The following is a 16,775-nucleotide window of genomic DNA, read 5'->3' as shown; positions in this document are numbered from 1 at the left end:
AAGGATCCACACAGGAGAAAAACCTCATAAATGCCTGGTGTGTGGAAAGAGCTTCAGTCAGAGGAGCAACCTTGATAAACATCAAAGGATCCACTCAGGAGAAAAATCTCATAAATGCTTGGAATGTGGAAAGAGCTTCAGTCAGAGGAGCAACCTTGATAAACACCAAAGGATCCACACAGGAGAAAAAACTCATAAATGCCTGGAGTATGGAAAGATCTTCAGTTGGAGGAGCAGCCTTTATATACATCAAAGTGTGCCGATCTCACCATTTTTTACATCGGGCGATCCTTGCAAGGGGAATGGGACCACGTGTGCAGGAGGCTCCTCAGCTCCAGCCTCAATCAGCGCAGCCACGGTCCCCTTCATCTTGCCTCAGGAAGGAGGGGAATGGGACCACGTGTGTAGGGGAAGGGGATCGTGGCTCTGCTAATCTGAGGCTGTGCGCTGAGGAGCCTCCTGCACACGTGGTCCCATTCCCCTTGCAAGGATCCCGGGCTCGCCCGATGCAAAAAATGCCTAGGTACCATGTTTCCCCGAAAATACAATCTGTCACTGACCTAGCGTTATCCTGAAAGCGCCAAGTTACAGGAGCCGGGGGTGGGGGGAGCGCTCACGTTGCTTGCCGCCTTCGGAATACCGCTAGGTTGGGGAGTGCCTGCTGCCGCCGCCCGCTGCCGCCCCGCGCCGCCGCCGCCCGCTGCCGCCCCGTGCCGCCGCCGCCCGCTGCCGCCCCGCGCCGCCGCCGCCCGCTGCCGCCCCGCGCCGCCGCCCACTGCCGCTGCCGCCCCGCGCCGCCGCCGCCTGCTGCCGCCCCGCGCCGCCGCCGCCCGCTGCCGCTCCGCGCATAACTTCCAAACTCCAAAACTTTCAGCATCGGCCGCTCTAGGAGTGCTCTCTATGGTGGGCCGGCTGCTGGAAGACTCTGTCCGGAAAACTCTCTGTCCGGCAGCAGCCGGCCCACCATAGAGAGCACTCCTAGAGCGGCCGATGCTCGAAGTTTTGGAGTTTGGATGTTATGCACGGAGCGGAACGGGGCAGCGGCGGCGGGGCGGCACGGGGCGGCGGTGGCGCGGCAGGCAGCGCGGGGCGGCGGCGGCAGCAGGCGGCAGCAGGCGGCGGCGGCGCGGGGCGGCATAGGGCGGCGGCGGCGCGGGGCGGCGGTGGCGCGGCAGGCAGCGCGGGGCGGCGGCGGAAGCAGGCGGCGGCGGCGCGGGGCGGCAGCAGGCGGCGGCGGCGCGGGGCGGCATAGGGCGGCGGCGGCAGCGCGGGGCGGCATAGGGCGGCGGTGGTGGCGCGGGGCGGCAGCGGGCGGCGGCAGCAGGCACTCCACAACCTAGCGGTATACTGAAGGCGGCAAGCAACGTGGGCGCTCCCCCCACCCCCGGCTCCTGTAACTTGGCGCTTTCAGGATACCGCTAGGTCAGTGAGCGCGGGACAGGTTGTATTTTCGGGGAAACACTGTACCTAGGCATTTTTTACATCGGGCGAGCCCGGGATCCTTGCAAGGGGAATGGGACTACGTGTGCAGGCGGCTCCTCAGCGCACAGCCTCAGATTAGCAGAGCCGCGATCCCCTTCCCCTGCACACATGGTCCCATTCCCCTCCTTCCTGAGGCAAGATGAAGGGGACCGCGGCTGCGCTGATTGAGGCTGGAGCTGAAGAAACTTCTCCGTTTGGGCTGCGCCCCTGCGATCGGAGCAACCACGTGGTTTGATGACGTCACCAGCCTCACCAGTCATAAACGTCACCACACGTCACTGGATGACACTCAGCTGTATATTTCCACCCCAAACCACCCCAACGAGGCCGTCGAAGTGATGTCCCGGTGTCTGGAAGCCGTACGGGTCTGGATGGGTGACAACAGGCTCAAGCTCAACCCCTCCAAGACAGAGTGGCTGTGGCTTCCGGCTTCCCGGTTCAACCAGCACATTCCATCGCTGGCCATCGGGGATGAGCAATTAGCCCCGGTGGAACGGGCACGCAATTTGGGCGTCCTCCTTGATGCCTGGCTGGCTATGGAAGATCATGTGGCAGCCGTGGCGAGGGGGGCATTCCACCAGGTTCGCCTGGTGCGCCAATTGCGACCCCTTTTGGACCGGGAGGCCTTGCGCACAGTCAGTCACGCGCTGGTGACGTCTCACCTGGACTACTGTAATGCTCTCTACATGGGGCTCCCCTTGAGGTGCACCCGGAGACTGCAGTTGGTCCAGAATGCAGCCGCGCGGGTAATTATGGGGAGATCGAGGTTCTCCCATATAACACCTCTCCTGCGCGAGCTGCACTGGCTTCCTGTGGCCTACCGGGTGCGCTTCAAGGTGTTAGTCACCATCTTCAAAGCGCTCCATTGCACAGGGCCTAGTTATCTGCGGGATCGTGTCCTGCCCCATACATCCCTGCGACCCATCCGCTCACACAGAGAGGGACTCCTCCGGGTGCCGTCCTCCAGGGAGTGTCAGAGGGCGGTGCCCAGGAGTAGGGCCTTCTCTGTGGTGGGCCCTACCCTTTGGAATGACCTCCCCCCAGACATTAGGACAACAACCGACCTCCGCTCCTTCCGTATGAAACTGAAGACGTACCTGTTTCGACTAGCCGGCCTGGCATAACTCTACAGCTTTTCCACCCCTTGGTCATTTTTTAACTGTTAATTTTAGTTTTTAAATTTTTAATGTTATTGGGGTTTTAACTTTTTCTAAGCACTGTAATTTATTTATTTATTTTTACCTCCTCTATATGATACTGTTTTGATTGTTGCTTTTGTACGTCGCCCCGAGTCCCTGTGGGGAGAGGGGGCGACTAATAAGTTCAAATAAATAAATAAATAATAAATTAAAAATAATAAATAAATAAATAAACAATAAATAATAAATAATAAATAATAAAAAATAAATAAATAAATAAATAAATAAATAAATAAATAAATAAATAAATAAATAAATAAATAAATAAATAAGTCTTAGTGGAGCCTCCCTAGAAAGGGGCAGTCTACATGCAACAATGTCTTTTGTGAGAAATGGGCAGCTTGAGGGATTTGTCTCCTTGCCTCTTACAGACATTTTGCCTGGCATTGTTACAAGTAGAAAAGGTGGAGCAGGGGAGGTTTGATAGGCACCTGTCATCTCCTTGGGAATTCTGATGGCTTTATGACATCATCCATGCAGCCTAAGCTGCCAGTTACTCTCAGTTGCCAGAGTGAAGATGCCACCCAAGAGGTGGGTCAGTCTTCAGAGGGGCTCCTGGGCTCTGGGGAAGCTTCCCTCTATTTGCAGCCCATTTATCAGAGTTGTATTCCAAACCTTCAACTCAATTTCTGTTCTCAGGAAAGGGGAGGTGGGTGAAGATGTGCTCCAGAGAACACCCAGCTCCCTTCCTTCTTCCTTTTAATTAGTCCTTGATTGTTTTTAATCAGGTGGGATTGTTGCTTCTAAAGGCAGGCGCTCCCAGTTTGGTCTGGAGCTGAAAAGAGATGAATTTCCTCCACTTTGGGAGACTTTTACCTTTCTTTCTTTTTTTCAATTTTATTAATAAACATATAAAATACACACACACAAAACTTAGACGTAGAACACATTTACACAATGCAATACAAACAGGAGCTTCCTCTTCTTTCTAATAGCAATTATCAATCGATAGTGCTCACCTTATTATATTTCCCATTCAATTGTATTTCATTTGAGTTTCACCATTCTTAACTTTCTTATTTTACTCATAACTATTATTTTTGAGTTTTGTTACATTCCTTCATTGATTCTTGTTTCTTTCCTCCATCCACCTATACCATTTATCCCATATCTGGTAGAATTCTGATTCTTCTTTTCCCTGAATTCTTTAGTTAGTTTGCCCATTTCAGCACAGTCCATAACCTTTCTTATTATTTCATCTTCACTTGGAGTTAGTTTGTTTTTCCATTTCTGGGCAAAGGCAATCCTTGCTGCCGTAATTATATGTAGTATTAAATACTGGATTTCTTTTTTGTATTTCGCAGACATTATTCCTAATAAAAAAAATTCAGGTTTTCATTCTATTTTAACCCCCGTTATTGCCTCCAGCCAATTTTTGATCTTTTTCCAAATTTTTTTAGCCTCATCACAGGTCCACCATAAATGGTAATATGTTCCGTGTATCGATTCACATTTCCAACATTTTGGGGAGGTATTTGTTGATATTTTAGCTAACCTTGTTGGTGCCAGGTGCCATCTATAAAACATTTTGTATTGGTTTTCCTTGTATGCAACTGAGAGTGTCATTTTTAAGTTGTTCCCCAAAATTTTCCCATTTGTCTAATTCAATATTATATCCAAAGTTCTGCTCCCATTTTATCATTTGTTCTTTCACAATTTCATCTTCCATTTTATATATTCTCCCTATCATCTTTCTGTCTGAGGTTTGAATAATTTTATCCAATTTGTGTGGTTCTGTTTCGATATCATATAATTTAGTATCTTTATTGTATTTAGTTTTGATTTGACGGTAAGTTAGCCAGTCAACTTTCATGTTCTGTTCTGCCAATTCTTCAATTGTTTTTAAGTTTCCCTGTCTATCAATTAAGTCTCTATATCTTAGCATTTTGTTCAAATCTATAAAATTTGGACAGGTCGTCCTTTCTGTCGGTGATAGCCAATTTGGAATTTTCACATAGCGTTTTTTTTAATTTGGAGCCATTTTTGCAATAATGCTCTTCTAATTAAATGATTTTGAAAGTATTTGTGTGTTTTATTTTTATCATCCCATAGGAATGTATGCCAGCCTGGTTGCAAATCATGGCCTTCCAAGGTCAAAATTCTTTTATTCTTTAGCTCTATCCAATCCTTCACCCATGTTATTGATACTGCTGATGCGCATAGATCCCAATTTGGTAATGCTAAACCTCCCCTCTCCTTGCTGTCTTGCATTGACTTTATTTTAATCCTTGCTTTTCGTCCCTGCCAAATAAACCTAGCGGTTATTTTGTTTAATTCTTGAAAGAATTTTTTACCAGGATTAAAAGGTGCGGCTTGCAACAGGAATAAGATTCTTGGTAAAATATTCATTTTAATTGTCGTTATACATCCCATGAGTGATAGTTGAATATTTTTCCAATTTTCTAAATCTTTCTTTATTTGTATCACTAATTTATTATAATTATCATCTTTAATTGTGGAACATTTTGCCGACACCCAGATCCCCAAGTATTTCACTTTCTTAGTTATTTGCATTCTAGTTATTACTTCCCGTTCCTCTTCTTGTTTTTTTGTCATGTTCTTGGTTATCATTTTTGCTTTGTTTTTATTGATCTTTAGTCCTGCCCCTTTGCCATATTCTTTGAATTTTTGAATTAATTTCAGTATGGATTCTAATGAGGCCTCTACAACAAATACTAAGTCATCGGCATAGGCTTGGGCCTTATATTCTTCATTTTTGAGTCCCTCTCAAAGCCTAATTGAAGTAAGTGTTCCGTGGCTGAATCTAAGGCTAATTTGGCCATTATTGTTGTGGGTGTGAAAGAGCTTCTCCCTCTCATTGTTTGATACCATCTATTCTATGTGGGTTTTGCAAATGTCCATACGGTGTAAGACCACCTCCAGATACCTGAAACTCTTTGTCAGTTGGATTCCCTCAATGGTCCCCTTGTCTTCCAGCAGAAACCCTCTCTAAGGCCAACAAAGGTTTGTGAGATACCAGCCATATTATCAAAGGGCCTCTATCTTTTTAGCCTTAAACACCTGGCTTTTCTCCAGGCGCTGGGAGATCAGACAAAGAGAAGTTGGATGGATTGACGCCAATCTTTTAACAAGTCTCAGTGCCATGCAGGCGCCCTCTGGCTCATTAGAAGGCATCTTTACTGTGATAACTGACAGTAACTTGTCGGTTTAGCCTGCAGGGATGAGATCATAAAGCCACCAGAATTCTGTAAGTGGTAACAGGCCTCCCGTGGCATCCTACCAAAGGTCACCTGCTCCACCTTTTACAAGTACACCAATGTCAAGAAATTGTGAGCAGGAGGTGACCAAATCAATCACTGAATTTCCCCATTTCTCAGAACAGGCAGATTTTTGTATGTAGACTGCCTCTGTCAAGGGAAGCTCCAGTCATTAATGTAGCTCTGGATGAGCTTCCCATAGCATTCCCTTTCTTTTGCCATGCTCTTTTGTGTTTTGTTCTATCATCCCAGATGAGCTCCCTCCATGATTTCTGCTTAGGTGAGACACTGTCTCCTGCATCCCAAAGTAATCCGGCAAACCAGGACACAAAAATAAAACTCTCTTCCTTGAACAACTTCTTCCACAACCAAATACTGCATAGCTTAATGAAGCTGAACCCCCCAAGGCACACGACCCTCTTCTGGTCCAATTCCAAATGTTGAGGAGTCCAGCCATTAAAGGGACCCAGAAAGAAATCAACTTGGGTCATATTGAAATGGCTTGATTTCCTGTTTCCTTTTCCCCACAATAATGGATTAGAATGAGAGGAAATTCACTAGCAGGAACCATTGGCAGGAGATTCTCCTCCTTAGGTCCTCTTTAAGTGGAGACGGTCTCCTTTTGTGCAAGAATTCCACATTCTTCTATCTAGAAAGAAGAATTTCCCTGCATCAAATAGAAGCCATGTCGTTGCTATTTAAAAACACACTTGAGTACATATGGAGAGTTTATTTATTTCTTTGGATTCTGCCTTTGTTATTTCTGCAAATGAGGCAGAGAAGAAGATGTGGAAGAAAAGGAAGGAGATTATTTGGAGCTCAGGGTTGGACTGAGGGGTCTTTGGAGCTCTCTGAGCCCCTCCCCCTTCCAGCCACGGGGACCCCTCCCTCCTCTCTTCCTCCAACAACAACCCTGTGAGGTGGGCTGGACTGAAAGAGCGTCTCTTGCTTTCTCCCCCGGTGCCTCCATCAGTGGACCCCTCTGGCTCCCCTTTATAGGCTGCTATAAGGTCTCCACCCCAGAAGAGCCCTGAACTCCCCCGGCCTCAATTGGGGGGAAAGAGTGGGGAGAAAGACCCCAAAGATCAATGTGAGCCCTCCGCCCCCACCTCTGTGAGGAACCATAGCAACCACAAACACCGCGCACGCGCTATCTGGCTGGTTGAAGGAAGGCGGGCACCCATTGGTCGCTCTGCGGATGGCGGCGATTGGCAGGAGGACTGCTTGGGACCGGTCTCTGCAAAGGAACAGGTGGAACTTCTGGGGAAGAAAGGGCGTGAAGTCTCCACTTCCGGAAATTAAACGGGCAACGAGGGGGCTTCATGAATCGGCGACAGGGGATACCGGATGACGCAGGGGATGCTGGGAGTCGCAGTCCGGAAGGGTCTTTTTGGAAGTGGAGGCTGCGGGAAAGGGGACGCAGCCGTCACCCGCCTCTCTCGCTCTCTCTCTCTCTCCCCGGGAGGAGGAGGGAAGGATCCGGAGGGGGAAGGAAGTGCGCATGTGGACTGATGCAGGTAGGGCGCAGGGGACGTCGGGAGTTGCAGTCCAGAAAGTTCCCCCGGAGAAGGGAGATCTGTGAGCAGGAAGAGGCTGAGCGCCCGAGGTCTGGTCTGACGGGGAGACGCTGGGCGGGGGACCCGTGGGAGGCAGAGGCTTCGGCCTGGGCCTCCCCTGCAGGGAACGGGACACAGCCGTGATCTGCCTCTCTCTCTCCCCTGCAGGAGGACGAAGGAAGCGCCGCCTGAGAGCAGGGGATCCCTGTGCAGCTTCCCCGGGAGATGGCGTGGAAAGGCAGGGAGGCTCCGGGGCTTCAGGAGGGATGAGCCCAGGGGGATGCCGGAAAAGGTGGCTGCCTGGAGGGCGATTCGGGGAGGAGGAAACGGGCGGAGACTCCGAGACGGTCCTGGAGGGCGGAGGGTCCTTCGGAAGACACCGGAATCCCCAAAGGATCCAGGAGGAAGGAAGGGAATATCAGTGCCCGGAATGTGAAAAATCCTTCAAGAGAAATGGAGATCTTCAAAGACACCAAAGGATCCACATGGAAGAAAAACCTTATAAATGCCTGGAATGTGGAAAGAGCTTCAGTCAGAGGAGCAACCTTTATACACATCAAAGGATCCACACAGGAGAAAAACCTCATAAATGCCTGGAGTGTGGAAAGAGCTTCAGTCAGAGGAGCAACCTTTATACACATCAGAGGAGCCACACAGGAGAAAAACCTCATAAATGCCTGGAGTGTGGAAAGAGCTTCAGTCGGAGGAGCAACCTTTATACACATCAAAGAATCCACACAGGAGAAAAATATCATAAATGCCTGGAGTGTGGAAAGAGCTTCAGTGATAGGGGCAACCTTTATAAACATCAAAGGATCCACACAGGAGAAAAACCTCATAAATGCCTGGAATGTGGAAAGAGCTTCAGTCGGAGGAGCACCCTTTATACACATCAAAGGATCCACATAGGAGAAAAACGTCATAAATGCCTGGAGTGTGGAAAGAGCTTCAGTTGGAGGAGCAACCTTTATACACATCAAAGAATCCACACAGGAGAAAAAAATCATAAATGCCTGGAGTGTGGAAAGAGCTTCAGTCAGAGCAGCAGCCTTTATACACATCAAAGGATCCACACAGGACAAAAACCTCATAAATGCCTGGAGTGTGGAAAGAGCTTCAGTCAGAGCAGCAGCCTTTATACACATCAAAGGATCCACACAGGACAAAAACCTCATAAATGCCTGGAGTGTGGAAAGAGCTTCAGTCAGAGCAGCAACCTTTATAAACATCAAAGGATCCACACAGGAGAAAAACCTCATAAATGCATGGAGTGTGGAAGGAGCTTCAGTCAGAGGAGCAGCCTTTATAGACATCAAATGATCCATTGAGGATAGAAACAGAAGAAATTCCTGGAGGGTGATGGGGTCTTCAGAAGTCCCTAGAGTCCCCAAAGGATCCAGGATGGAGGAATCCTCCCCCTCCTTATTTCCCATCACGCCCACACAATTGTATTGTCCATTTGTCCACTTCCCCACTGCCCACTCCAGATAGGAGGACCTGTCATTTAATTTGGCCTTCCTTGTTCCTGGTGTGAAAATGCCCCTCCCTGTCATTGTTTGATAAAATCTATATGGGTTTTCCAAAGGTGGGTACCATGTAAGACCCTCCCCAGACATCTGAAACTCTTGTCAGTTGGATTCTCTGAACGGTCCCCTTGTCTTCCAGTAGAAACCGCTACAAAGGACTATCGGACACTGCCGTTCTGGTTTGGGGGGAGGCCTGGGTACATGCCTCACTTTATAACCATTTTCCTGCCTATCTTGTACTTTGAATTTCCTTCTTGGGAAAGAAAGGGGGGAGGGAATGGATTGAGGGTCATCTTTTACGTTTCAGCATTAGACATTAGACGTAAGCAAGTGACGCCTGAAAAGAACAACCTATCGCTTTCCGAGTTGGCACTACTAAGGCCAACAAAGCTTTGGGAGATACTAGCCATATTCTCAGCATATAGGAGGAGAAGTACATTGGGGATTGTCCAGATTGAGGCAGGTGTATGTAGGAGATGGTCCTGTGCAGGTGCTCCTTAAAGAAGGTGGAGGTCAAAATACACCCCTGGGAGACTTTTCTGAAAAGGATGGTTAGCAGGTTTCATCCAATTGCTGAATCAGAAACATCCTTTGTACTGTAATTTCCAAGTTCCTCATATCATATTCCTCATAATGATATCTCTCAAAATGGAATCAAATGTCGATTGAAAATCAACACAGGCTGCATGCAGTCATTCTCTCCCTGCCATTTTAATTTCTTTCCGTTAAAAGAAAGTTTACTCGCAAATCAAAATTTATGCTCTGGATCAGTTTCAACCGATTTCACAGTAAATTGAGATTATTTGGTAAAAGTGTAACACTACTTTTGGCATAGTGCATTCCCCCTTTCCCCATGGGCCACCCACGGTCCATTATGTCCATCAACAACTTTTGTTCATTTTGTTATGGGAAGAAAGCAGCCATGCTGGGAAATCTGGTTGGGATGTCCTTGCGGTGGGAGTAATTTCTCACGGGAAGTAACAATGCTTGGATGCCACTGCCCCCCCTTCTTTACCCAGGTGGGAGTGAAGCAGAATATAGGTGACAGTGCTAGTCAGTCTTGACATGCTGACCCCCCCCCCAGAAGAAAGATGGACCTAAAACAACAATAAACATACGTTCAAATTATTACTTGATTATCTGTGTTTTCAGGTGGACAAAGAAGCTCCTTTGCTTCTCTCAAAGTCTCTCAAATTCAGGTAATTACGTTCTTTTCATCTCCACACCAAAATTGATGCCTGAGTTTGGAGATTTAGACTTGATTTAAAATGATCAACCAGCTGGGTGTTCTCATTTTCTCCCTGCTTCCCTTTCCTAAGAAGGGGCCAAATGGGCACCCTGATAAATTGGCTGCAAATAGAGGGAAGATTTCCCAGAGTTCAGGAGCCCTTCGGACACCAACCTACCTCTTGGAGATTTCCCAGAGCCCTTCTGAAGACTGACTAACCTCTTGGAGGGCATCTTCACTCTGATAACTGTCAGTTTAACCAGCATGGATGAGGTCATGAAGCCTCAGAATTCTCTAAGAGATGACAGGCCTCCCTTGGCATCCTACCAAAGGTCTCCTGCTCCACCTTTTACAATTACACCAATGTCAAGAAAATGTCTGCAGGCGGTGACCAAATCAATCACTGAATTTGCCCATTTCTCACAAAAGGCAGATTTTTGTATGTAGACTGCCTCTGTCAAGGGAAGATCCACTCATTAATGTAGCTCTGGATGAACTTCCCATCACATTCCCTTTCTTTTGCCATGCTCTTTTGTGTTTTGTTCCATCATCCCAGGTGAGCCCCTTCCATGATTTCTCCTTAGTTGAGAAACCTTTTTGTGACTCCCAAAGTAATACAGCAATCCAGGAGAGAGAGAAATCTCCGGTCCCCTTGAACAATTGCCAAAAGAAAATACTACATAGCTTAACGATCCAGCAGTTAAAGACCCAGAAAAAAAACCCAATTTGGATCCTATCAACATTGCATGATTTCCTATTTCCTTTTTCCAACAATGAGGTATTGATTTCTAAGAGGAAATTCACTAGCAGGAACCATTGGCAGGAGATTCTCCTTCTTGGGTCCTCTTTAACTGGAGACGGTCTCCTTTTGTGCAAGAATTCCACATTCTTATATCCAGGAAGAAAATGTATCCATGCAGTTGCAATTTAAAAACACACTTGAGTGAGTCACATATGGAGAGTTTATTTATTCCTTTGGATCCTGACTTTATTATTTCTGCAAATGAAGGAGGAGAAGATGTGGAAGAAAAGGAAGGAGATTATTTGGAGCTCAGGGTGGGACTGAGGGGTCTTTGGAGCTCTCCGAGCCCCTCCCCCTTCCAGCCACGGTGACCCCTCCCTCCTCTCTTCCCCCAACAACAACCCTGTGAGGTGGGCTGGACCGAAAGAGGGTCTCTTGCTTTCTCCCCCCCCCCCCCCGTGCCTCCATCACTGGACCCCTCTGGCTCCCCTTTATAGGTGACTATAATGTCTCCACCACAGAAGAGCCCCTGACCTCCCCAAGCCTCAATAGGGGGGAAAGAGGGGGGGAAGGGGCCCAAACATCAATGGGCTTCCTCCGACCCCACCTCCGCAGGGAACCATAGCAACCATCCACCCAGAGCGGGGGTCATCTGGCTTGGTGAAGAAAGGCGGGCGCCGATTGGTCACTCTGGGGAGTCCGGCGATTGACAGGAGTCGTCCTAGGGGCGGTCCCTCCAAAGGAAGAGGCGGAACCTCTGGAGAAAAAAGGGTGTGAAGCCTCCACTTCCGGAAACAAAACGGGCAACGGGAGGACTGCCTGAATCGGTGATAGAAGAGCCCAGATGACACGGGTTTGGCGCAGGGGATGCTGGGAGTTGCAGTCTGGGAGGGTCTCCGTAGAACGGGGGAGGCTGGGAGACGGAGCCTACTCTGGGGAGCGAGTCCGGGAAGAGGGAGGGAGAGGAAAGAGTAGAGGCAAAAGCATTAATTTCCTCCGCTCCTTTTGATACAGGAGAATAAATAACATAACACTTCAACTTTCTACTTTTATATAATGCATACCTTCCCTAGCATCAAATCTAATTGGCAAAACCCAAATCAACGTTTTCTTCCCCATCTTAAGCACCATCTTAAGGTTTCCAAATGAAAACAAAATTAAGTTCCTTTCTTTAACCAGTCCGGTTTAGCTGCCTCTGCTAACTCCCATCAACTTTTGCAGCCATTATTGTCCATTGAGGGAATGACAGTTTGGTCATTTGCTTACTGATGTGTCTCTTGGACTGAATATTATATTTCTTTACATGACCCTTAATCAACCATTTTTGCTTTGCTTGAATTTCTTGGTGATTTGTATTTGTATGTTCAGGTGAGCAAAGAAGCCCTTTTAGAAAGGTAAAAGTCTCCCAAAGGGGAGGAAATTCATCTCCTTTCAGCTCCACACCAAACTGGGAGCGCCTGGCTTTAAAAGCAAGAATCCCACATGATTAAAAACGATTAAGGACTAATTAAAAGGAAGAAGGAAGGGAGCTGGGTGTTCTCTGGAGCACATCTTCACCCACCTCCCCTTTCCTGAGAACAGAAATTGAGTTGAAGGTTTGGAATACAACTCTGATAAATGGGCTGCAAATAGAGGGAAGCTTCCCCAGAGCCCAGGAGCCCCTCTGAAGACTGACCAACCTCTTGGGTGGCATCTTCACTCTGGCAACTGAGAGTAACTGGCAGCTTAGGCTGCATGGATGAGGTCATGAACCCATCAGGCAAAATGTCTGTAGGAGGCAAAGAGAGAAATCACTCAAGCTGCCCATTTCTCACAAAAGACAGACTACACAGTTTAATGGAGGGGGGGCACAGAAGAAAGGGAGTGGGGGTGGGAAGAGGGAAAGGGAGGGGTGGGGTTAAATAGAGGCAGGGAGAGAAGGAAAGGGTGGGGCACGGGATGAGAAGGAGAGGTGGGGGGAAAGAGGGGAAGGGGTGGGGGAAGGGAGGGGTGCAGAAAGAGTGGGTGGGGGGCACCAGAGGAAGGGCAGGACAGACGACTCCCATGCCCCCCCTCACCGGTCCGCCCCCTCCCATCCTTCGGCGCTTTGTGGGATTCAGTCTGGGCTCCCCCCCCCCCACTTAGGTATCCCCTCCGAACATCCCTGCGAGGTGGGCCTGCGGAGGGAAGGCTGCTCCCCCCCCCCCCCCGTCAGAGCAGCCCTGCCTCGAAAAGGGACCAGGTTGGAGAGAGGGGCGAACTAAGGCAGGAAGGGCGGACAGGCTGCACGGGAAGAGCGGCGGAGGGCGGAAGGGAGCGGATGGGAAGAGCAAGAAGCGGAGGGCGGAGCCAAAGGTGGGAGGAGCCCAGACGCAGAAGAGCCAGAGCGGCACGCCCAATAAGGAGCGAGGGGCGGAGTTACAAAGCGGGCACCGCCAATGGGATGGCGTAGAAGGCGCCGCATGCAAATATGCACCAGCCCTGAAGTGAAAGTTTTCTTCCCAGGTGACGCAATCGGAGAAACATACGGCAGCGACAAGGGAGGAGAGGAGGAGGCCCCGCCCACAGCTGCGCAACCAGAAGAGCAACGGAAGAGCTCGGCGGATAGGCGACGGAAGTCACCGGATGCAGGTAGGGCGCGGGGACTGCTGGGAGTCACAGGCAGTGGGGGGGGCGTAGGCTTCGGCCTGGGCCTCCCCTGCGGGGAAAGGCATGCAGCCATCACCCGCCCCTCTCTCTCCCCAGCAGGAGGACGGAGGAGCCCGGGGGAAGGAAGGAAGGAAGCGCCGCTTGAGAGAAGGAGGAGACCGAGCCCCATAGAACAACCCTGCCCGGTTCCGGCGCGACTTCCAAGGGAGACGGAGGGGAAAGTCCGGAGACTCCGAGGCTGAAGAAGGGATGAGCCCAGTGGGCCCCGGGAAAGGCGGCAGCGTGGAGGGCGATGCGGGGTGGAGGAAGTGGGTGGAGGCCCCGAGACTGTCCTGGAGGGCGGAGGGTCCTTCGAAGACCCAGGGATCCCCAAATGATCCAGGAGGAAGGAAGGAAATATCAATGCAACGAATGTGAAAAATCCTTCAAAAATAATGGACATCTTCAGAGACATCAAAAGATCCACATAGGAGAGAAACCTCATAAATGCCTGGAGTGTGGAAAGAGCTTCAGTCAGAGGAGCCACCTTTATACACATCAGAGGATCCACACAGGAGAAAAATCTCATAAATGCATGGAGTGTGGAAAGAGCTTCAGTCAGAGGGGCAACCTTTATACACATCAAAGGATCCACACAGGAGAGAAACCTCATAAATGCCTGGAGTGTGGAAAGAGCTTCAGTCATAGGCGCAACCTTTATACACATAAGAGGATCCACACAGGAGAAAAATCTCATAAATCCTTGGAGTGTGGAAAGAGCTTCATACATACCTTTGTGTATTAGTATTTCAGCTTCCCCCTGTCTATTGAGCGTTCATACAGTATATAGAGATTAGAGTCCTCCTTGGATCTTGGCTATGTTTCTTGTATCTCCTACTCTGTGTCTGTGTTTTCCATCCTTTCTATCACTCTACTTCTCTGTGTTTTCCCTTGTTTTCTTCTTCTTTCTCTTTACACCCCTCTGCCTTGTATGATTGGTTATTTGGTGGCTTTTCCTTGGAATTGGGCTCTAGAGGTCTTGAGGATTGGAACCCCTGCCCGCTCAACTGTCTAACTTCAAAATGAAGACTGTTTTCAAGTGTACATGCTAGGAATTTTAACTGGCTCAAATTGTACCTTTTCGCAATAGGTTTACGTGACTCCTTTCCCCAGGCAAACGTTCTCCTTTTAAGCCTTTACAAAAGATTGTGCTTAATATTATGGGATGTTTGACTGATTGTCCATTTCTGTGGTGTAACTGAGCAGAATTTCTTCCATCGAATCATCTGTTTTGTACTTTTTCTACTGTGTAAATGTGTAAAATGAATCCCGAGTGTCGTCCATTTTTTCATGAAGGGAAACCTCTTTATTAGATTACTCTAAGGATGCCTTTAAATGATCTTACAACTCTGTGCCTAATTTGACCAAGTGTGCCATGGCAGAATTCAAGTGTCAGGCCTGCCCCAAGCCAGTCCCTTAGGAAAGGAAGACCCTCGACCCTCTATGTTGGTTTTCCAAAGGTGGGTACCATGTAACACCATCCCCAGATATCCGGAACGCTTGTCAGTTAGATTCTCTGAATGGTCCCATTGTCTTCCAGTAGAAACCGCTACAAGGGACTCTCTGCCAGGTCCCATAGATCCCTATCAGACACTGCTGTTCTGGTTTAGTGGGAGGCCTGGGTACATTCCTCACTTTATAACCCTTTTCTTGCCTATCTTGTACTTTGAATTTCCTTCTTGGGAATGAAAGGGGGGAGGGAATAAATGGAGGTCCATCTGTTACATCTCAGCATTGGACATAAGCAAGAGATACCTGAAAACAAGTTATTCCTTTCTCAGTCGGCACTTCAAAGGCCAACAAAGTTTTGCGCGTTACTAGCCATGTTCTCAGCATATAGGAGGAGAATTACATTGGGATTGTACGGATTGAGGCAGGTGCATATAGGAGATGGTCCTGTAGAACTGCTCCCTAAAGAAGGGGGAGGTCAAAATACAGCCCTGGGAGACTTTTCTGAAAAGGATGGTTAGCACATTTCATCCAATTGCTGAATGAGAAACACCCTTTGTACTGTATTTTCCAAGTTCCTCATAATGATTTCTCTCAAAATGGTATCAAATGTCGATTTAAAATCAACACAGGCTGCATGCAGTCATTCTCTCCCTGCCATTTTAATTTCTTTCGATTAGAAGAAAGTTTACTTGTAAATCAAAATTTACACCCTGGATCAGTTTCAACTGATTTCACAGTAAATTGAGATTATTTGGTAAAAGGGTAGCCCTACTTTTGCCATAGTTCATTCCCCCTTTCCCCATGGGCCACCCATGCTCCACTTTGTCCCTCTATCACTTCTGCTCATTTTGTTATGGGAAGAAACCAGCCATGCTGGGAAATCTGGTTGGGATGTCCTTGTGGGAGTAATTTCTCACGGGAAGTAACAATGCGTGGACGCCATTTCCCCCAACCGTTGCATTCCATCCCATTCCTTCCCCTTCTTTATCCAGGTGGGAGTGAAGTAGGTGACAGTGCTAGTCAGTCTTGACATGCTGACCCCCACCTAGATGAAAGGTGGACCTGAAACAAAAATTAGCATGTTCAAATGATTACTTGATTAATTGTGTTTTCAGGTGGACAAAGAAGCTTCCTTGTTTCTCTCAAATTCAGGTAATCAGGTTATTTTCATCTCCACACCAATGTTGGTGCCTGAGTTTGGAGATTAAGACTTGATTTAAAATGATCAATATTTAAAAATAACAGGAAAAAGGGCTGGATTTCCCAGCCTCCGGGATCTCTTCAGACACCAACCTACCTCATTGAGGGCATCTTCACTCTGATACCTGGCAATTTAGGCTGCATGGATGAGGTCAGAATTCTCTAAGAGATGACAGGCCTCCCTTGGCATCCTACCAAAGGTCTCCTGTTCCACCGTTTACAAGTACACCAATGTCAAGAAAATGTCTGCAGGAGGTGACCAAATCAATCACTGAATTTCCCCATTTCTCACAAAAGGCAGATTTTTGTATGTAGACTGCCTCTGTCAAGGGAAGCTCCAGTCATTAATGTAGCTCTGGATGAGCTTCCCATCGCATTCCCTTTCTTTTGCCATGCTCTTTTGTGTGTCCCATCATCCCAGGTGAGCTCCTTCCATGATTTCTCCTTAGGTGAGAAACCTTTTTGTGACTCCCAAAATAATAAAACATGGCGTTTGTTAAATGAT

At 48.2% G+C, this 16,775-nt stretch overlaps 2 protein-coding genes across 2 annotated transcripts in view; both read left to right on the top strand.

Annotated features, from left to right (window-relative positions):
• Window positions 1–16,775, top strand: part of LOC309399629 (uncharacterized protein) — a 234,878-nt gene that overhangs the window by 118,158 nt on the left and 99,945 nt on the right. The window contains exons 2-3 of the mRNA XM_081967644.1: window positions 11,567–11,722; window positions 13,436–13,561. Of these exons, the coding sequence (XP_081823770.1) occupies window positions 11,567–11,722; window positions 13,436–13,561 (282 nt within the window). The remainder of the gene's footprint in view (window positions 1–11,566; window positions 11,723–13,435; window positions 13,562–16,775) is intronic.
• On the top strand, window positions 7,326–10,279 carry LOC309399643 (uncharacterized protein). Its single transcript, XM_081967669.1, has 2 exons — window positions 7,326–7,416; window positions 7,624–10,279. Exons 1-2 carry the CDS (start codon window positions 7,401–7,403, stop codon window positions 8,781–8,783), a joined length of 1,176 nt encoding a protein of 391 aa, XP_081823795.1. The 5' UTR covers window positions 7,326–7,400; the 3' UTR covers window positions 8,784–10,279.

This window comes from Natrix helvetica, assembly GCF_964273705.1.
Source record: "Natrix helvetica genome assembly, chromosome: 15".
In the NCBI taxonomy this organism is placed as follows: domain Eukaryota; kingdom Metazoa; phylum Chordata; class Lepidosauria; order Squamata; family Natricidae; genus Natrix; species Natrix helvetica.
Note: the sequence above shows the minus strand (reverse complement) of the source record. Positions and strands in the feature narration are given on the sequence as shown.